The 22,615-nt window shown below is 39.4% G+C and overlaps 1 protein-coding gene across 2 annotated transcripts; it reads left to right on the top strand.

Annotated features, from left to right (window-relative positions):
* The first annotated feature begins 893 nt into the window (after positions 1-893).
* On the top strand, positions 894-18,162 carry Smyd4-1 (SET and MYND domain containing, class 4, member 1). Of its 2 annotated transcripts, none has more exons than XM_075313869.1 (6): positions 894-1,022; positions 1,877-2,612; positions 6,131-6,610; positions 6,681-7,221; positions 17,254-17,590; positions 17,652-18,162. In XM_075313869.1, exons 2-6 carry the CDS (start codon positions 1,939-1,941, stop codon positions 17,912-17,914), a joined length of 2,295 nt encoding a protein of 764 aa, XP_075169984.1. In that variant the 5' UTR covers positions 894-1,022; positions 1,877-1,938; the 3' UTR covers positions 17,915-18,162. The 2 variants fall into 2 exon arrangements, with proteins under 2 accessions (XP_075169984.1, XP_075169985.1); XM_075313870.1 differs by having other exon boundaries at positions 1,022-1,158.
* The last annotated feature ends 4,453 nt before the right edge of the window (positions 18,163-22,615 follow it).

Below are 22,615 nucleotides of genomic sequence, written 5' to 3'. Positions count from 1 at the left end.
TCTCAATAGTGACGGCGCTTTTCCGACGAGTTTTTGATGTCGTATATGATTGTTTTCGACGTAGTGGGGATTCTCAAAAGAGTCCCCAAATTCAAAAAATGTTGGCAGGGGATTTTTATAAATCCCGGGATTCGGGATTTTAAAATATAGTATCCCGGAATGTCTAGATTTTCCAGGATTTTTTCGGAATACCTAAATTTTCGCTTTCAATTCATATCGCTATCTTATTCAGCAAAACATTTTAATGATTTTGATTAGTCTAGGTATATTTTCGTACACTTGTGTTAATCCTTTTTTACTTTATGGTTTTAGTAACTTCTTAAAATTATCAAGGCATCCAAATTTTTTATCAGATAAACGCGATCTTGTCATATTGTCGATGGACTTTTTTATCATTGCTTGTCATTTATCTTATCGCGCTTTTTATAGTATAACCCATGTATAATAAACACTTACTCGACGTGTACCATAAATGAAGACTCCAATTTATTAATAAATAATGCTAAAAAGTCGCAAACTTAACGCATTTGAATTAGTTTTTCGGGATCCCGATTCAAAATAAAAATCCGGGGATTAAAATTAAAAATCGCGCTATTCGGGACTAGGCCCGTCCCGTAAATCCCGGGATTTTGGGATGAGATTTATCCCGGGTGACAGCCCTAGTTGCGATGCTTGTCAATTTGAGGATAACAATTGAGAAATTATTGCTCATGTGTTGAATTATATTGTTGAGGGAAATGTCTATTTTTTTTTTGTTTAAAACGCGATTTCTCGTCTTGAAAAAATATTTGAAAATTGTTTAAATTTAGCATATTTCAAATGTTTGTGTTTATTGGAATTGGTTGTGTTTACACACTAGTGAGATTGAAAAGGCCCACCCCTGGCATCTCTTTATGTCACCGGCAATTTTTATGAAAACGTCAAATTATGTCTTTTTGTAGCCTCCCTTTATATTCGAAGTGAAGTTTTATTTACAATTTTTGTTCTATCAAGTATTAGTGGAAAGTGTTCTTTAAATTGGTGTAAGTTGTAAATGGATTATATTTACTCACCCCATTGTTTAATATATTTTGGCGGCCTTCAATCTCATACATAATTTACTTTTTTTCGATGGAAAATGATTCTTTCAAAACCGTTTGTGGGATTAAACAAAAACAGGTGTATTTTAATTTTGAATAAATTGTTTCATTGAAATTATTTTAGTCCTCTATCTGGCGTTTGAACAATATGTACCAGTTTAGTTTATTCGTTGTATTTATAGAAGCGATATTTTAGTCAGTAACAATTATGACTTTTTTGTCGATTACCTGAATTTGAATATTTCAAATTCCATCCATAATTAAAAGGCCTGATAGAATTATTTTTTTTGTGTTGTAGTTGAATTTTGGCGATGTTTGAACCATCAAAAGCCAGGTTGTGATAGAATTATACATACAGAAGTGTTAAAAAATATTTGTGCTATCGTGCTTGAAACATATCTGTGCTATCGTGCTTGAAAAGGCACCAGTATTGCTGAGAGCAATTGCACATCTGCGGATGACTTGATATGTAGAAATGTGTATTTTTCATCAGGACTAGGCAGTAAGGATCGTGTTTTGTGAAACTTCCATAACTATATTGTCAGCACGAAATGACAACATTTGCAAGCAATTACTATCGTATATGTGATAGGAGATGGTTTAATTGTGGTGTTGTACCAGAAGTAATGGTTCCGGTAGTTGGCTTAGTTATGGCAGTTTTACTCTGCCATTTGTTCTGGTTTTATTTATTAAAATGTATATAATATTTAATGTATTAACTCCTTAAGTGTATCCTACTTCATATTTAAATTTAGTATTCAAATTTTACCTACATTTTAATGTTCATTTTTTACCAGATGCTGCAAACATACCATTCCATTGTAAATTTTTTCCTGTGAAATAGTAATACATAGTAATCATGGATATAGATTTGAGTAAACTTTTCTCAATGCAAAGTAATTTCATACGTTTAAAGAGTTATGATAACGAATATGAAACACTTAAGATACTCTACGAAATGCCAGAGCATTTACTGGATCACTGCCGCAAAGCATCATTACATTGGTTATCAACACAAGAAGAAAATGAGGACATGGAGTTTGCAATGAAGGAGGACATTGAAAAAATTAAGGAATCCAACGAATTGCGAAATGAGGGCAACCGGCTGTTTACAGCAAAAAAGGAAAAAAATATTCTGGGTGCTTGTCGCCTTTACAATGATGCAATTTTTGCTGCTCTGGGTTGCAAAACGACTGAGGAGCTTTCTTTGGGGTTTGCAAATAGGGCTATGGCTTTGCAAAAATTTGGATACTATCAACAAGCTTATGATGATTGTGTATGTGCCTTAAAAACAGGATATCCTCAAGCGTTGCGCCATAAAATTGTAACTAGGCAAGCCTATTGCTCTGTACATCTGAGAAATGTGGACGCGTTAAAGGTTCATTTGGCAGACTTGGATCAAATGGATCTAAATGAAAGCTTTATGAAGCAGAAGCAAGAATTGAAGGAATCTCTGAGAAATATTTGCAATGGAAACGAAAAGTCCGAACTGAAAGAGGAAAAGATGTTCGAAAGCAGAGAATCGCAACAAATGTAAGTTCAACCAAAAGATCACACATTTATTAATCCAAAAAAGTCCGTTCGCTCGTTTGTAGAAAAGTTTACATTTTGTTTTTGAAATATTTCATAACAAAATATAGCCCACATAAACCGATTTCCAGATTAGATTTCTCCTGGGGCTCAACATTTTGCGGTAATATATAACAACCATAGATACCAATTGCTTTAAATACTGTCACATGTCATCTCTTTTTATACCCACCACCATAGAATGGTGATGGAGTTATAAAAAATTTGTCATTCCGTTTGTAAGACATCAAAATATCGATTTCCGAAGAGGTGTGCCGAAAATTGTGATTATCGGACCATGTTTTAATATAGCCCCCATATAGACCGATCTCCCGGTTTTACTTCTTGGGCTTCTAGGGCCATAAAGAGGTGTGCCGAAATGGTGAGTATCGGTCCATGTTTTCATATAGCCCCATTTAGACCGCTCTCCCGATTTTACTTCTTGGGCTTCTATTATCCGTAGTTTTTATCTAATTTGCCTGATATTCGAAATATAGAGGAATTCTAGGACCATAAAGACGCGAAAATGGTGATTATCGGACCATGTTTTGATATAGTCCCCATATAGACCGATTTCACAATTTTACTTCTTAAGCTTCTAGTATCCGTAGTTTTTATCTAATTTGCCTGATATTGGAAATATAGAGGTATTCTAAATCCATAAAAAGATATGCCGAATATATTGTGTATGGGTACAGTTTTTCATATAGCCCCCTACACACCGGCCATCCAATTTGGGGTCTAGATTCTAGAACTACACTTAGATGTGGTGAATACTGTGTGTATCCCCCCATGTTTTTGTCATAGCCCCCATTAGACCGATCTCCCGATTTAACTCCTAGGGTTTCTAGAAATTGTAGTTTTTATCCGATTTGTCACAAATTTTGTTGTAATTGCTTTGTTTTGGCCAAATAGGCTTAGAATTACATGCTCTGAATGAATAAATAAATAAAAATAAAAATTGAAAATGTACTGGTCTAAAATAGACCCACAAAAAAGTGTATATGATTTAGTTTTTATCGGTCCATTTGGTAAGGCCTCCATATCGACCGATTTCAGATCTTGAGGGTACAGCAGGTGCACTGATCATGAAAATTGCTTGAAACTGAATGTAAAATTTCCAGATTTGACTTCTCGTAATCCTTTAATTCATTGCGGTAAAAATCTAGAGATTTTAGTTTTCAAATCAAGGCGTTATTTCATAATTTCCTTGCACACTTACAAAAGTTGTTTATGATTCCTCTAAAATTCAAACAAAAAATGGTTCTTATAAATCCAGAATCAGATCTAGTCTTCGTAGGTAAAATCTTTACATTTATCTTCGCGAAGCATACTGGTTGAACAGATCTGCTTGGGAAAATATCTGTCAGCAAACCCCTCTGAAATTTTCAAAGGAAATTATTGTTACGAATTTGATAATTATAGATATAAGTTTATTTAAATTAGTTTCCGTTAATTTACAATTTCAAATTGTAACGATAAAATTTCGCTATCACTTGTTGGAATCATCTATTAATTTTCTAGTATTTTCCTGAATTTCTTTTATGTTCTTTTGTTTGCTTATCGAAATGTTAGTTCTTACTCTCTCATAGAATAGCAACCCCTTTGCTTTGTTATTTTGCATTCTCATTTCATCTCATTGTCTATTGTCATTATTGTTGTTGTTGTAGTCATGCGAGCATATATCTATGTGAGTGTGTATGTGTTTGGCAGCCACCAGATGAACAACTTAATGGTCGTAGATCCTTCTAGCATTGTCTAAGAATGTTCTGGCTTTGCCAGAATATTGCAGTGCTACCAGAATGTTCTCGTATTGCCACAGTCTTAATTAAAGCGTCAAACGAATAACTTCAGTGTGAACGAATTGTAAAGTGTGAAGTCATAGTAAATAAATTGTAGATTGTCGTTATTTAAAAGAACTGTGTTTTAATTGTCGGGTAATTAAAAACGCCTAAATATAAAAACGTAACATTATTATGTTTGGTACAGGGTGGTGGGTATTTAAGATTCGGTCCGTCCGAACTTACTACTGAATATGCTTGTTGTTTGTCGATTCTCTCAATGACCTTGGGCCTTATTTATTAGCCTGAAAGATAAGGAAAGAAATACATCTGTTTCAGATTTCCATATTTTCTATGGAAATAAAATTTTGACAAAATTTTCTATAAAAATAAAATTTTTATTATTTTTGATCTCAGCTTAAAACCATGCATTGACTAAACTACAAGTGCAGCTTAACCTTTGTCAAAATTTTATTTCTATAGAAAATTTTTGCAAAAGTTTATTTCTGTAGAAAATTTTGTCAAAATTTTATTTCTATAGAAAATTTTTGCAGAAGGTTATTTCTACAGAAAATTTTGTCAAAATGATATTTCCATAGAAAATTTTTGTTAAAATGATATTTCTATAGAAAATGTTTGCAAAATTTCTATTTTAAATTTTGTGAAAATTGTATTTCTAAAGAAAATTTTGCCAAAGTTTTATTTCTATAGAAAATTTTCTTAAAATTTTATTTCTATAGTAAATTTTGTTAAAATTTATAGAAGATGTTTCTATAGAAGATGTTGTCAAAATTTAACAGAAAATTTTCTCAAAACTTTATTTCTATACAAAATTTTGTCCAAATCTTATTTCTATAGAAAATTTTGTTAAAAATTTATTTCTATAGAAAAATTGCCAACATTTCATTTTTATAGAAAATGTATGTACCTTTTAGATAGAGAGGAAATCTACCAAAACATCATTAATTCTACCAATCTACCAAACATTAAAAAATCGACCATTTTTGGTAGAATTCTATCAATTGTGGAAACCGCGCTAACGTGTAAAAAAAACAAGGACAAACTCTCTTCCGGTTTCCTTAAAGGCATTTGACTTCTCGAACCCTCTTTTTAAGAGGAAACTAATGGACCACTTCAATCAATAAGTCACATACCATATAGTACCATATTTTCTTAATAGATTAAAAATATTTTTTGTTATGATTATTGAATTATTATTGTTAAATGTATATTTTTTTAATGTGTAATTTATTAACAAAATATTACACTTTTATATAATAATCGTATATGGCCAATATTGGCTCGATTATAATGGATTAAATAAATAAAAAAATTGGGTCTGTAAAAAAATAGAAACATTTTAATTTTCCAAGTACACCCCTCCAATATATCACCGTTTGTAACAAAGGAGGTCCCTTGTCATTAAGCTTAACATGGAATCGGGCAGCACTCATTGATAAGAGAGAAGTTAACCACCGTGGTATCACAATGGACTGAATAGTCAAAGTGAGCCTGATACATCGGGCTGCCACCTAAACTAACTAACAAAACGACCACTCATAATGGGTGTATAAATATCACATGAATTGTAAATGTGTCGAAATTTTAAAAGTTGATGATTTTTTCACTGTTGTTGATTTAATTTCGTTTTGGAAAATTTGTTCTAATTTTATGTGCGATTTCATATTTTTTTGATTTTAGTATAGACACAGGATCGAAATTGGGACTGGCTATGACAGCTAAATCATTTATACCAAAGAATCAGATGATTTTCCGTGAAAGAATACCAGCTTTTGCACCTGTTGGAGATGGGAGGAGATTTTGTCATTATTGCGCTATCACAAGTTTCATACCTTATCCATGCCTTAAATGTCGCGGAAGGGTTATTTATTGCTCTCTTAAATGTCAAGAACTTCATCGCATTATGCATGACTATGAGTGTCCAGGCTATCGTTTTCAATTGTTTGCTCGTGTTGGAATTGCTCACCTTGCTTTAAGAACTATCCTAGACAATGGATTATTCTCCATCGCAGATCTACTAAGAGAAAAAAGAACCACAGATGACATGTGGAAATCAGTAACCGATAAAGGTGATATTTACGAAAATAAGACATTGCCTTATGCGGAGTCGCTTCGCATGATCTCTCACTTAAAGAAAATGACTGCCATGGACATTGAATGGTTTGTATTTTATACACTGTAAACATGATAGAGATATTGACTTTATCTGTTTTTATAATTTTAACCATAGGTTTGCTCTGGTCTCGTTTCTGATGGTCGTTTATCTGAAAAATTATACAAATTTCTTTATCAGTTTGGAAAGTTATAACAGCTCATGTAATTGGGAATTGTTGGTGTCCTCATTATTGCTACGACACATTGGTCAACTGTTATCAAATGCTCACATGTTAACTACACTTCTTCCTAAACCACTACATTTTTCTCTTACTGACTTTCATTTGTTAAATGATAACGTATGGTCTAGTCCTTGGCATTTGAAAGTGGGGTATTTGCATACATTTAGTCACTACGACGATTTGGCATCAGTTAATTTGCCATACCTTAGCATTTGTAATCACTCATGTGTGCAGTCGTTCCAGCCTAGGTTTTCCGGACGTTATGTTAGTACTTTTGCTCTTCGTGATTTGAATAAGGGCGATGAAATAACCAACTGCTACTATTTGGATTATCGCAAAGCAAAGCGATCTTCAAGACAAGAACGTTTGAAAGAGACGTATTATTTTAATTGCCAATGTGAAAATTGTGTGCTGCCTGAGGAAGATATAGAATTTGTAAGTATGTATGTGAAATATATTCATCTAAATTTTTCACATATTTCAGTCTTATATATGTATTTATATAGTTGTCCTTTTCCAATATAAAATCGATCCTTCTATTATTGTTGGTGGGATTAAATATTGGATTTAAACAATTATCGATAATAATCTAAACTTACAGCATCTGGTGGGAGGGGCTTCAAACTAGGAACTTTTTGAAAAGTCAATTTTTTTGATTTATACAAATTGTCTCATTATTTTAAATCGAGTCCTCTTTTGGATCGTCCAACGATAATCCAATTTTTTTTCATCCATTCGAAAATTTTCTGCGTGGAGACGATGGTCTCCTCACCCGATTGTTATTTGTGTGACAAAACGAGCTCGAATGTGGTCAAGAATACGCTTAAAGGCCATTTTCTTCTCTAAGTCGGACTGTTCAATAATTTGTCATGTTGTTGTAACACAGAAAAAATATGTTTTGTCTTCAATCAAGAAATTAATTGATCCAATTGATTTTTTATTTAAATGTCTTCAATCACAGAAATGATAGTATTAATCACCAAAGTCAATTAAAAAATTAATTGTTCCAATTAAAAAATTAATTGATACTATTAAGTTTTGTGGTAGATTTTTATTTCAATTAAAAAATTTGTGAAACCAATTAATTTATTGAATTTTTTGAATTAAATTGAATTAAAATTCTAATTGGAAAATTGAATTAAAATTTTAATTTGAAAAATTTTGGTGATATTTTTTTCTGTGAACAGATTGTTGCGAATTCATCCATTTTTGTTTTGATTTTGCCTATTCTTAGTTGGGCCAGAAGTACCCCGGTCTGGAGGTAGGTTGTTGTTGTAATCCAGTATTTTCATGAATCATGTTCAGACCTGTCGGGTATTCTGCCTGATCTAGAGGCTCTCTTTTGTAACGCTGGATATCGAGCTCTTGTAGGTGAAGATCAACTTATATTCCTGGTTTGCTTATCCACAAGATGATGATTTGGATGGCTCCTGCGATAACCTAGGAGGTACTGCTTAGAAAACATGTAGTCTATGCACTGGGATGATCTTAGTCTCCGCATAAAGGTGATTCAGGGGTGTACTGCAGAGACAATCTGTAGCAGTTCTAAAGACAGGATTTTGACAGGTCTGTATGTTATAACACTACGTGTCGTTTGTTTGAGGTGTCCACACTTGTGCTGCACAGTTTACCAATGAACGGTCAATTGCCTTATATGTAGTCAACAAGGTTTCGTTGTCCGCAACCTAGTGCTGCCGACAAGCGACTTGAGGACCTTGTTTCCACCGCGGAGCTTATTATAAATTGCAGTGGCAGGGGCACACGACTTACAAAGGCTGTCGAAGTGACCCCTAGCCATCGACTCTTACATTCATCTGTCTGCGTACTTCCGCCGTCCATGTAGTGAAAAGTGTGGCTGAGGATTTGGTAGCAGATCTCCCCAAATTTCTAGCAGTGAAATAACTGGTAAGATCTGCGAGGTAGACGTTTATTCGATCGCACATGACATCAACAATGGGTCCGGATGCCATGATTGTACAGTCATCAGCATAAGATACAATCTCAACAAATAATTTAGAACAAAACGCTTGGTTCCTGCCGGTAGGGACGTATTCTCGATGTCTTCGAAAAGTCTGGCATAGTTGAAAGTATGCCTTCGATGGGTCAAGCGCCACGAGGATCGTCCTATGACACGGCTTGGGCTGATTAAGACCTCTATTAATGTGTGCAGAAATGGCATGCAAAGCAGTCGTTGTGAAGCTGGTGGAATAGTGTCTCAAGTGTCTTGGCTACTGGAGAGAAGGGATATCGATCTGTACGATTCATCTTTACTCGAGTCTTTTCCTGGCTTCAGAAGTGGAATCACCCTACCCATCTTCTAGACATCGGGTATAGTGGGTGATTGCAAGAACAAATTGAGGAGTCTGGTCAGGTACTGAACTCCCAGTATTCTCAGATGCGCGGTTTGAGAGGGCTCCCACTGTTGACCACAACTTACCTGTTGCTGTGCCTAGGTTAAACTGCTTCAGAGACTATAACCATGTGTTCCGCTTCTGCTCGCCTACTATCTTATTAATCTCCAGATTCAGTTCCCTAATTCTAGGATCAGCAATGTTAGCACGACAGCCTTCATCGCCCTCGTCTGCGAGTCCCGCCAATTCTGCTATGAAGTTGGGCCTCACCTGGGTAATTCTGCTAGCGTGTATGAAGCGAGCGGCGGTGATAATGGCCCGGAACTCCCTTTAAGCAACATGAACATGGGAGGGGGCGGGAAATCACTAAAGCGGCGATCTGTGTATTCTCTGAAGCCGTCCCAGTTGGCTTTCTTTTGGTTGAGTCCGGCGTTCAGAGTTTATGAAATCAGAGCGTCGGTCTATGATGAGAGTTATGGAGAGGTGGTCTGATCCCAATGAAATGACGGGTTGCCAGGATACGTCATTTATCAGTTGCGCTAAAGAAATATCTGGCTAGCTGCCAGAATCACCCATAATTCTCGTGGGGCTTCTTCGTTTACCGTGCAAAATGTGGGGTCATCTATTTTCTCCGCCAAAGCTATGCCTCTCTGTTCATTACCCAGGAAAGATGTTCATGGAGGGCATTCATTTCGGGGGGTGGGGGGGTTTGATCCCCCTCATCCCCCCCCCCTTAATACGGCCTTGGCTATAACCACGTTGTCTACATTCCATGTAGGGGTCATAAGTGTTCGGCACAAGCGGGATAGATCTATACTGCACGGAACGGTGCAATATGAAAGCCAGGCCGATCCCACGGCGGCGGGTTCTGTGTACTGGATCGACCCGATGGACCCCATCCATCGGCCAGCGGCTGCCACATCAGTGTACGTGTTGTTTCGTCCGTGTTTTTGTGTTGGAGAAGGTGCATCCCGGGGAGCCTTTTCCGTTTGCTGTTGGTCCGAGTCGGGATAGAGGAGAACCCCGGACCATGGTATTGTTCAGTCTGCCGAAACCTGATCCACCACCGTTCGGTTTCGGTCAGGTGTAACCGGTGCTTGGAGTGGGTGCACTTCCGGAACTGCTCCGGCTTAACATCGCTGCGGGAGTATAGTCATACTGACTACGTGGCAGGATGCTGTGTCAGCGGAGTATATTGTTGTACGACATCTCCCGTACAACAATATACTCCGCCGCAGCATCTCACACCCAATATTGTTGTTCCAGTTCCGGATAGTGCATCGTTTTTACAATTTAATTGCAACGGGCTCCGGGGTAAGATTAGCGAGATCGTGGACTTTATGAATCGGAAAAGGATAAGGGTCGCGGCGATCCAGGAAACTAAGCTGAATTCCAGCCTACGCCATTGTGATGGATACAATGTGCTTCGAAAGGATCGCACGAGAAGTGGAGGAGGTGGCCTGGCTTTCATATTACACCGTTCTGTGCAGTATAGACCTATCCCGCGTGTGCCAGACACTAGTGACCCGTATATGGAATGTATGGGGGTAGCAGTCAAGTCTGGGGCTGCCGAGATAGAGCTATACAATGTGTATATACCGCCGGTTGGTAGCTGTTCTCCAGGTTATAGCCCAAACATTGAGTGGCTGTTGTGCGGGCATAACTGATTGGTTCTAGGAGACTTTAATGCCCACCATGAACTTTGGCATTCTCCCCTAGGTAATGACCAGAGAGGCATAGCTTTGGCAGAGCAGATAGATGACTTCACATTTTGCACGGTGAACGAAAAGGCCCCCGCGAGAATTATGGGTGACTGCAGCAGTTCGCCAGATTTATCTTTAGCGTCGCCTGGTCTTATAAATGACGTCTCCTGGCAACCCGTCATTTCATTGGGATCGGACCACCTCCATATAATTCTCACCATCCACCGACCCTCCGATTTCATAACCTCTGAACGCCGGACGTTTATTAATCAAAAGAAAGCCAACTGGGAAGGCTTCAGAGATTACACCGATCGCCGCTTCAATGAGCTCCCGTCCCCCTCTCATGTTTATGTTGCCCAGAGGGCGTTCCGGGACATCATCAACGCAGCAGCCGCTCGCTTCATACCCGCTGGTCGAATTGCCCAAGTGTGGCCCAACTTCCCAGCCGAAGCGGCGGGACTCGCAGACGAGCGTGATGAACGCCGTCGTGCTAACCCTGCTGATCCTAGAATCAGAGAACTAAATCTAGAGATTAGTAAGATAGTCGACGAGCACAAGCGGAACACTTGGTTAGAGCACCAGAAGCAATGTAACTTAGGCACATGGACTGGTAAATTGTGGTCAACAGTTAGAGCCCTCTCGAACCCCGCTACAAGGGATGATGGGATTTCAGTCACCTTTGGCGACGTGACTGTGACTGATCCGAAGAGATGCGCCAAATACTTCAACCGACAGTTTGTCGAGCATCCCGAGAGTGATAGAGCGAAAATGAGAGCCACACGTCGCATACGTGGTCTCCGAGCCGAGGACACACAACAATTTACTGCAGCCGAAGTTACCAGTGTCATCAACAGCGCGAAACCATCTAAGGCGCTGGGCCCCGACGGAATTTCAATGCTAATGTTGAAGCATCTGGGAATACTGGGAGTTGAGTACCTGACCAGACTCCTCAATTTGTCCTTAGAATCACTCATTATACCCGATGTCTGGAAGATGGGAAGGGTGATTCCACTACTGAAACCAGGCAAAGATTCGAGTAAAGGTGAATCGTACAGACCGATATCCCTTCTCTCGCCAGTAGCCAAGACACTTGAGGCACTACTCCTCCCTAGCCTTATGGAGAATTTTCCAGCTGCCCACCATCAACATGGATTCCGTAAGGTACACAGTACGACGACAGCCTTACATGCCATTTCGACACATATCAATAAGGACTTAATCAGCCCAGGCCGTGTCATAGGACGGTCCTCGTGGCGCTTGACCTATCGAAAGCATTCGATACGGTCAACCATGCCACATTATTTGAGGACATCGAGAATACGTCGCTACCGGCAGGAGTGAAACGTTGGGTGCTGAATTATATGTGCGGACGCCAGTCGTTCGTGGAATTCAGGGACAAAAAGTCAAAACCCCGTAGAGTTAAACAGGGAGTTCCCCAGGGTGGGGTGATATCTCCGGCACTGTTTAACCTCTACTTGTCCTCGATTCCACGCCCACCGGACGGCGTCGAGATTGTATCATATGCGGATGACTGTACAATCTTGGCATCTGAGCCCAATGTTGATGACATCTGCGATCGTTTAAATGTCTACTTAGCCAATCTTACCAGTTATTTCACTGGGAGAAACTTGAGGATATCCCCCACCAAATCCTCAGCCACACTATTCACTACATGGACGGCAGAAGTGCGCAGGCAGTTGAATATTAGTGTCGATGGCGAAATAATTCCGACCACAAATTACCCCAAGATTCTTGGGGTCACATTCGACAGCCTTTTCAGGTCGTCTGCCCATGCCACTGCAATTTGTAATAAGCTCCGTGGTAGAAACAAGGTCCTCAAGTCACTTGTAATTGGGGTGCGGACAAAGAAACCTTGTTAACTACCTATAAGGCAATTTGCCGGTCAGTGGTAAACTATGCAGCGCCAGTGTGGACACCGCAGACTAGTGATACGCAGTGGAATAACATTCAAGCCTGTCAGAACGCTGGCCTTAGAACTGCGACTGGCTGTCTCCGCAGCACACCCCTGGATCACCTTTATGTGGAGACAAAGATCATACCTGTGCGAAGACACAACTACATGTTGTCAAAACAGTATCTCCTGGGTTGTTATCGCAGTAATCATAGCACCGGAGGAAAGAGACCTCCCACGGCAGACTAGGGTAGTTTTAGCCCAGTTAAGATCAGGCAAGTGCAGCCGCCTCAATTCCTATTTATCAGTGATTGATAGCAGCGTAGCTGACGTATGTCCAATTTGCAACCAAGGGCCATACGACACGCGTCATCTTTTCTCTTGCCCAGCTAAACCAACCCGACTTACCGCCAGGTCACTCTGGACGCACCCCACCTTAGTCGCAGAGTTCCTCGATCTGGCCACAAGCTGAAGTACCAAAGCGTATAACATAAAAATGGATGAAATCACAATAAACTGGTACAACAACAACAAAGCCAGGCCACCACCTCAACTTCATGTGCGGTCCTTACGTAGCACATTGTACCCATCACAATGGCGCGATCTACATGTGTCATTTAGCTTCGTCTCTTGGATCGCCCTGATTCTTTTCTTATTCATAAAGTCTACTATCTCACAAATCTTACCTCGGAGTTCGTTGCAATTAAATTGCAAAATGATGCACTTTCCGGAACTGGTACAACAATATTGGGTGTAAGATGCTGCGGCGGAGAATATTGTTGTGCGGGAGATGTCAGAGGATGAATTTGGTTTCGACAGACTGAACAGTCCGGAGTTTCTCTCTATCCCGGCTCGGGCCAACAGCAAACGGAGAAGGCACCTCGGGATGCACCGCATTCAACACAAAAAGACGTAAAGACATAGAACCTGCCGCCGTGGTATTGACCTTGGGAGGTCTCTTTCCTCCGCTTACATGGGCGGTGGTCGAGCTACAAGTGGAGAATTAACCTTGTAGTTTTTCACAGCTTCAGCTACAGTATTTATTTATCACAATGGACTGAATAGTCTAAGTGAGCCTGAATCTTAATCGGGATGCCACTTTAACCTTAACCTACAGTATCCTCATGAATACTATTCCGACCTGTCTGGTATGCTGCGTGATCTAGAGGCCCTCTTTCGTAACGCTGGATCTCGCGCTCTAGATAGTGAAGATCAACCCTTATATTACAAGATGATGATTTGGATGGATACTGCGATAACAAGCAAAGATTGGAGCAAGGGAGCTCGGGAGGACCACGGAGCCACCGTGGCGCAATTGTTAGCATGCCCGGCTTGCATACACAGCGTCGTGGGTTCAAATAATGCTGGTGAAATTTCTGAGTGTTTCAGAGAAGTTTACCACTGTGGTATCGCAATGGACTGAATAGTCTAATTGAGCCTGAAATACCGGGCTACCACTATATCTAAACTAATCTAAGGGTGATTAAAATAGACCGATCTCTCATCTCTCGCCAGTAGTAAAGACATTTGAAGCACTATTCCTCCCACACTTGTGGATAATTTTTGCATGCCATTTCAACATACATAAATAGAACATAAATAAACATACAACCCGCCCAAGCCGTGTCACAGGACGGTCCTCGGTCCATCATGCCAGACTATTCGAGGACATGGAGAACACGTCCATACCGGCAGGAACCAAACAATGGGTCCTTAATTATCTGTGTGGTCGCCAGTCGTATATGGAATTTAGGGATAAAAAAGTGAACCGCGTATAGTGAAACGGGGAGTTAACCAACGTAATATCTCCGGCACTGTTCATCCTCTATTCCACCCGCTCCTGACGTCGTTGAGATTGTATCATATGCGGACGATTGTACAAGCATAGCATCCGGTCCCATTGTTGATGACATATGCCATCGATTGAACATCTACCTTGCAGATCTTACCAGTCATTTCACTGCTAGAAATTTGAAGATATCCACCACCAAATTATCAACTACGCTACTTAATGGCAGAAGTACGGTGGCAGTTGAATCTTAAAGTTGATCGCTATATAATTACGACTGCAAACTAAGCCAAGATTCTCGGCATTACATTCGACCAGTGTTGCCAGTATTTTTCGGGCTCTTGTCCCCAAAATAAGACGCTTTCATCCCCAAAAATCCCCTATTTAATTCAAAATTCCCCATAAAAATCCCCAAAAGAGTTTTTGGCAAGTTTTTTGAAAAAAGGAATAGGCTCTGCTGTAAAAAATCCGTCATAATCTAAAAATTTTAAAAATATGCAATTTTTGTTACACCAGTTTGCGAGTTACAATAAGATTAAGATTTCAAAATCCAAAAAATGGGACGGGTGCTCAAAATATTATCTGATACAATCCCTCATCAGAATTATTTATTGGTATAAAGAGTCATCGAATTTGTGTCTTATGCAAATTATCTTCTAAAAACTCGAGAAATAAAATAGGAGTTGGGTCAACATGTGTAGTTATGAATCAAACCTTAGTTCTGAATAGATAAGGGCGTTTTCGTTTTGCAAAAAATATGTTGCCCTGGTGTTACACTACTTTTTCCCTCATTGTATTTTCGCTCAAATAATAGTGTCATTCCAAAGTTATTGTTAATTCATAATATTGGGAGGGATACAGGATCCAAAATCTATAACAGTGTCCTTTATATTTGGCAATCAATTTCGAGAATGTTGCACCTTTTTCCCAATCGAAATCGCCATAAGAAATAAAATTGGGTGATCGATCAAAAGGCATTGTTGTTCCCTAGTGTTACACTACTTTTTCCCTCATTGTATTTTCGCTCAAATAATAGTGTCATTCCAAAGTTATTGTTAATTCATAATATTGGGAGGGATACAGGATCCAAAATCTATAACAGTGCCCTTTATATTTGGCAATCAATTTCGAGAATGTTGCACCTTTTTCCCAATCGAAATCGCCATAAGAAATAAAATTGGGTGATCGATCAAAAGACATTGTTGTCCCGATATGAACTCTATTATATATGTTTGATATATATTTTTCCAAATTAGTGATGTATGCAGATGAGGGGCCAGCACTTCGATCCAAGTCCTTGCGAAATAATTTCACAATAGTAAACAATTTCAAACAAACAAAACAAAGCAAATTGTAAAGTAACTCTTGGAATAGATTTTTTTTTCATATTTTGAAGATTTTCTGTACTTCAAGTCCCTTTTAAGCATGTAGAAGTAAAGAATTTCATATAAACCATAACTCAAAACCTGATTTGCTTTACTGACCAGAATTCCCCACAAAAATTCCCAAATTTGTGAAAATTCCCCACCAAATCCCCAACTCAAAATTTTTATCCCCATCCACGGAAAAATATCCCCGATTTGGGGAAAAATCCCCAATACTGGCAACACTGCATTCCACAGTCTTCCATTCCACTGAAATTTGTGAAATAACGTCCTCAAATCGCTTTCCGGCAGCACTTTCAACGAAACGTTGTTGACTACATATAAGGCAATTGGCCTGTCATTGATAAGCTATGCGCCGCCAGTGTGGACACCTCAAACAAGCGAAATGCATACAAACGTGTCAGAACGCTGCCATTAAAACTGCGACGGGATGTCTCCACAGTACACCCCTGGATCATCTTTATGTGGAGAACAAGATCATCCCTATGTGAAGACGCAATTATATGTTGTCAAAGCAGTATCTCCTGGTTAGTTATCGCAGTAACAATCCAAATCACCATTTTGTGGATAGGCAACCCCCACCCAGGGTTGATCTTCACCTTCTAGAGTGCGAGATCCAGTGTTACAAAAGAGAGCCTCTAGACCAGGAGGCAGCATGCCAGACAAGTCGAAACAGGATTCATGAGAATACTATTTCTGAAGTTATGAGAAACTACAATGTTAATCCTGTTCTCGCAGCTTGCACGCCGCCCATAGCACTGGAGGAAAGAGACCTCCCGCAGCAGAACAGGTTAGTTTTGGCCCAAGTAAGATCAGCAAAGCGCAGCCGCCTCAATTCCCATCTAACAGTATCTATCTATCAGAAACTGACGTGTGTCCCATCTGCTATCAAGAGCCACATGACACGCGTCATCTGTTTGCTTGCGCAGCTAAACCTACCCGATTCACTACCAGATCACTCTTTATACACCCCATCCCAGTCGCAGAGTTTATTGATCGGGCTACCAGCTGATATACCAAAGCATAGAACAATATATGGATGACATCACAAAAAAATGTTACAACAACAATATAAGGCACGCCTTCGTGTGGTCTGAAACCGATGTCTATTCTATCAAAATCCTTAGACTTCGAGGTCAATATCGGATTTTTTCTGTATTACTACTTAAAATCTATGGCATGGCCTACATAAATGACGTGATTAGTTTTTTTTTAACCGAACTATGGCTAGTTTTCCGACAATTTTACTCCTGATTTTCTTGTTTTTATCTTTAAACTCCATAGTATGTCTGTGTTTCTAATTCAATATCTCACTCCAAATATCTAGAATCAATATCATCGTTATCGTTGTGATAATAGGCAATGTGGAAAAATCTTTGTACCAAATTTACCAGAGCGGCCATCTTTAAATTGGTGGCTAAAATCGGATAAAGACTCGCTGTCAAATGAAATCACAATATTTTGCACGGAATGCGGTTGTGAACAAAAGTTCGAGTGGTTCCATGAACTAAGGAATTTATTACAGCACAATTTGGCTCAATGGGATGCCAGGCGTCGCTTATATGATATTTTTAAATCGCTACGTACGATTTTATTGGGATTAAACGATGCTCGATCCTATATAGCATCAAAACTATGTTCAGAATGGTTTAAATTGCAATATCGTAAGTATTTTTGTATGCGTTTGTTTTTTCTTCATTCAGCAATAAGTCATTCTTTTTTCAGATGGCATCAATTTAACGGATCAAGATTACAATGACATTATTGAAATGACCAAATATTCGCTTGATTGTGCTAAAAGTCAATCTTGCATCAATTCTATTGAATATGTGGCGGAAATGTTATATTTGTGGGATATTGCAGCAATAGGAAAATACAAGTGGACTACCAGAGAAAGGGAAGAAATGTTGTTTGCTCTAAGCATAATATCGGATGATTTCAAATTGATATTTCGTAATTATTACAATGACTACATTAAGGATAAATGAATTAAGGTTTGTGATTATTGCTTTTGTTAGGGGCTACCCTACAAGTTATATAACCGATATGGCATTAACATACGTTTTTGCTCATATGGCAACTCGGAACATTCAGTCTAGTTCTACGCGCTTTTCTAGAAGCTAGAGCTTCATTCTTTTTTTTATCTTGTATTAACTTTACACGGTTAGCGTTAGTGACCACTCGCATCTCATAATATAATTTGTTAAATAAAACTCTATCAATTTACAAAAATCAATCAAGTGGCTTTTATTTTCAAATATAAGAGCACAACAAAAGTGGCGACGAGGAAAGTCGAGTGAATTCACAAGTTTTTGGTGTTGCAATAATCATGATGGAAGACGCATCAGTGTCCGACGATACAATTGTGAAATTGTTGGCCGATCAACAGGCAACAATGAACCAACAGACGCAACTCCTCAAGCAGCTAACGCTACTCATACAAGCACAAAATACAAATTCGACAAATGACGCTCCAGAAACATCAAAGGCAGCATTGATGGAGTCGCTGGCTCATTCGATGACGGATTTTGTGTACGAACCAGAAAGCGGTTTAATTTTTCAATCATGGTATAACAGATACGTCCACGTTTTCGAGAAGGAGGCAGTCACTCTCGAAGATCACGATAAGGTAGCACTCCTGTGGAGGAAAATGTCCAACCACGTTCATGAAAGGTTTGGAAACTACATTTTGCCACAGAAGCCATCAGGGATGACCTTAAAGGACACCATAGAAAAATTAAATAAACTATTTGGGAAGGTGGAGACAGAAGTGTCGCAACGTTACAAGTGTTTACAAATGTCGAAATCCGAGGGTGAAGATTTCAAAGAATATGCTGGACGAGTCAACCTCCAGTGTGAACTTTTTCGTCTCAGGGACATGCAAGTTGACCAGTTCAAGTGTCTCATCTTCGTCCTGGGACTGAAATCCAGCAAAGACAACGACATCCGTCTAAGATTATTAAAAATTCTGGATGAAGCTAAAGACACCACGAATCTCGACAATCTTGTAGATGAAACACAACGACTTCTGGATCTCAAAACAGACAACACTCTCATTTCACAACAAGAGAAAGCTGTGTGCGCAGTAAACAAATCAGCAAAGAAGAACAACTCTTCAAAACTTCCAAAAACACCCTGTTGGTTATGTGGTGAGTTACATTTTTCAAAATTCTGTCCCTTCATCAAGCATAAATGTGCCAAGTGTCAACAAATTGGTCACAAAGACTACTACTGCGACAGTGCAAAACGGGGCAAGCAAGCGAACAACAGCGGTAAGCAGCGAGCAAGCACAAAAGGGAGTTACCATACCAAGGCAGTTTTTTCTACAAAACGGTTACAATTCAAACAGTCTCGGAAATTTATCGATATCAGCGTCAATGGACATTCGGTACGATTACAGATCGATACCGCATCTGACATATCGATAATATCTCAAACTACGTGGGAAAATATTGGCAAGCCTGCCGCCTACAAAACAGATGACATCGCTACAGATGTTAACACAAACAAAATCAACATCATTGCAAAATTCGAGTGCAATGTAAAGATCAAGAAGAAAACTTTGGATTTGCCTTGCTATATTTCAGACATTGAAAATCTCAATATTATGGGCATAGACTGGATCGAAGCTTTTAATCTGTGGGATACACCAATCTCAGCATGGTGTCATCGTATAATTTCAAACGAGGATATTTCATCACTCAAGAGCAAGTATCAAAAAGTTTTCGACAACAACAACATGGGACTTTGCACAAAGACCCAAGTGCACATCAAACTTTTGCCAGGTTCCAAGGAAGTTTATATCCCTAAGCGACCAGTACCTTACGCAGTAAGGGGGGATATTGAATGCGAATTGGACAGACTACAAAATGCGGGAATAATAACACCCGTAGATTCATCTCGATATGCAGCGCCAATCGTGGTAAGCAGAAGAAACGGAAAGATACGCATTTGCGCCGATTATTCAACTGGGTTGAACAGTATAGTCGAACCAAATCAATACCCTCTTCCAACACCCGAGGAAATCTTCGCCGAATGTCACGATTGTACCATCTTCAGTCATTTGGATCTCTCAGACGCATACCTCCAGGTCGAAGTAGACGATGAAAGTAAGGACCTCCTCACGATCAATACACACAAAGGTCTTTATCGCTTCAACCGCCTCACTCCAGGTGTCAAATCCGCGCCCGGAGCTTTTCAACGCATAATGGATCAATTATGTACAGGCATTAATGGTTCCAGAGCTTATATCGACGATATTATACTCGCAAGTAAATCCATATCAGAACACGAATTCAATTTAGATCTTTTATTACAGAGACTACAGGAATATGGTTTTCGACTTAAGTTCGAAAAATGCCAATTTTTCAAGACCAGCATCAAGTACTTGGGCCAAGTAATTGACAAGTCAGGCATACGCCCAGATCCTGAAAAGATTCGTGCCATACAAGATCTCAAAGTGCCACAAAACATATCAGAGGTGAGATCACTACTAGGCTCGATTAATCATTATGGGAAATACGTCAACAACATGCGGAAGCTTCGAAAGCCTCTTGACGACCTTTTAAAGAAGGACAAAACATTTCAGTGGTCAGCACAATGTCTAAACAGTTTGGATGAATTCAAACGCATCTTGAGTTCGGATCTGTTACTGACCCACTATAATCCAAATCTTCCCATACATGTAGCAGCTGATGCTTCATCACACGGCATAGGCGCTGTGATATATCATACTTTTTCAGACAATAACATCAAAGCAGTATACCACGTATCACGAGCTCTCACAGAACCTGAGAAAAATTACAGCCAAATCGAAAAGGAAGGGTTAGCATTGATATTCGCCGTCCAGCGCTTCCATAAGATGTTATTTGGAAGAAAATTCACCCTTCACACAGACCACAAACCATTGTTGGCTATCTTCGGCTCCAAAAAAGGTATACCAGTGTACACCGCAAATCGCTTGCAAAGGTGGGCTCTCATCCTTCTCACCTATGATTTCGAAATAAAGTACACCAACACAAACGATTTTGGGCACGCCGACGTTTTATCTCGTTTAATAAGCAATCACGAGAAGCCGACAGACGACTACATAGTGGCATCAATATCGCTTGAAGACGACATTCAACGCGATATCAATTAAGCAATGTCAACAGTACCAATCGATTTCAAATCAATCGTCCAAGCTACTAAGAACGACGAAATTCTTCAAAGAGTCAAGACATATGTTGAAAGTGGCTGGCCTGAAAATCAAAAACAAATCGATTCAGACATTCTACCATATTATAATCGAAAGGATTCTATATCAAAAACAGAAGATTGTCTCTTATTCAATTCTAGAATTATAATACCACAAGTATTCAGACAACGCGTTCTAAAGCAGTTGCATAGAGGGCACATAGCAGCAGAAAGAAGTAAGGCTATAGCTAGAAGCTACGTCTATTGGCCAAGAATAGACAAGGACATCGAGGGCTACAGTCGAAACTGCAATAGCTGTCAAGTCAACGCAAAGAGTCCTGTCAAGACAAATCTGTGTCCGTGGCCAAATACAGCACGTCCATTAGAACGTATCCACATAGACTATGCAGGCCCAGTCAATGGAGTTTATTATCTAATCATCGTGGATTCATTTTCAAAATACCCGACAATCTGCGAGACAACTTCGATTACTTCAACAGCAACAATAAAAATGCTCAATACATTTTGCGCTCAATTCGGAAATCCCGAACAACTGGTGTCGGACAACGGCACACAATTCTGTTCTGCACAATTCGAGGATTGGTGTACCCATCGAGGTATAAAACACACTAGAACTGTGAGATTTCATCCAAGTTCTAACGGTCAGGCGGAAAGATTCGAAGACACTCTCAAAAGAGCTTTAAAAAAATCAGAAGGGGAGGAGACGGCCTCTGAAGCACTACAAACATTTTTACATGTCTACCGCTCAACACCAAACCCGAATTCACCAAACGGACTAAGCCCGGCAGAATCGTTCATAGGCAGAAAAATGCGCACAGTCTTTGATCTAATGTCAAAACCACCTACTGTAACATCAGAAATAAATGTAAAAATGCAAGAACAGTACAATCAAAGACACGGGACTAAGAATAGATCATTTCAACGCGGAGATCTCGTATTCGCCAAGAACTTCCGAGGTAATAAATGGAATTGGGTTCCTGGCGAAATAATCGAAAAAGTTGGAAACGTTGTTTACAACACGCTTATTCAAGTTGGAGATCGCAACATCTTGGTAAGAGCTCATACTGACCAATTACGACCGAGAAGTTCAAAGCATCGGAATGAGTCAGATGATAATTCGAACTTGCCATTGGATCTATTACTTGAGGCATTCAACATTTCACCACCACCGTCTAATGAAGAATTTACAACGCCTCCAACGTCACCAATTTTCCACCCTAAGCGGATCACTGCTCGAAGACATCCAGTGGAAACTGCCTCTAGATCGCCGCAGGCATCTTAAGGGGGGAGATGTTAGGGGCTACCCTACAAGTTATATAACCGATATGGCATTAACATACGTTTTTGCTCATATGGCAACTCGGAACATTCAGTCTAGTTCTACGCGCTTTTCTAGAAGCTAGAGCTTCATTCTTTTTTTTATCTTGTATTAACTTTACACGGTTAGCGTTAGTGACCACTCGCATCTCATAATATAATTTGTTAAATAAAAC

Source organism: Haematobia irritans, chromosome 5 (assembly GCF_050003625.1).
Source record: "Haematobia irritans isolate KBUSLIRL chromosome 5, ASM5000362v1, whole genome shotgun sequence".
Taxonomy (NCBI): domain Eukaryota; kingdom Metazoa; phylum Arthropoda; class Insecta; order Diptera; family Muscidae; genus Haematobia; species Haematobia irritans.
This window is presented reverse-complemented; position numbering and strand designations above follow the sequence as displayed.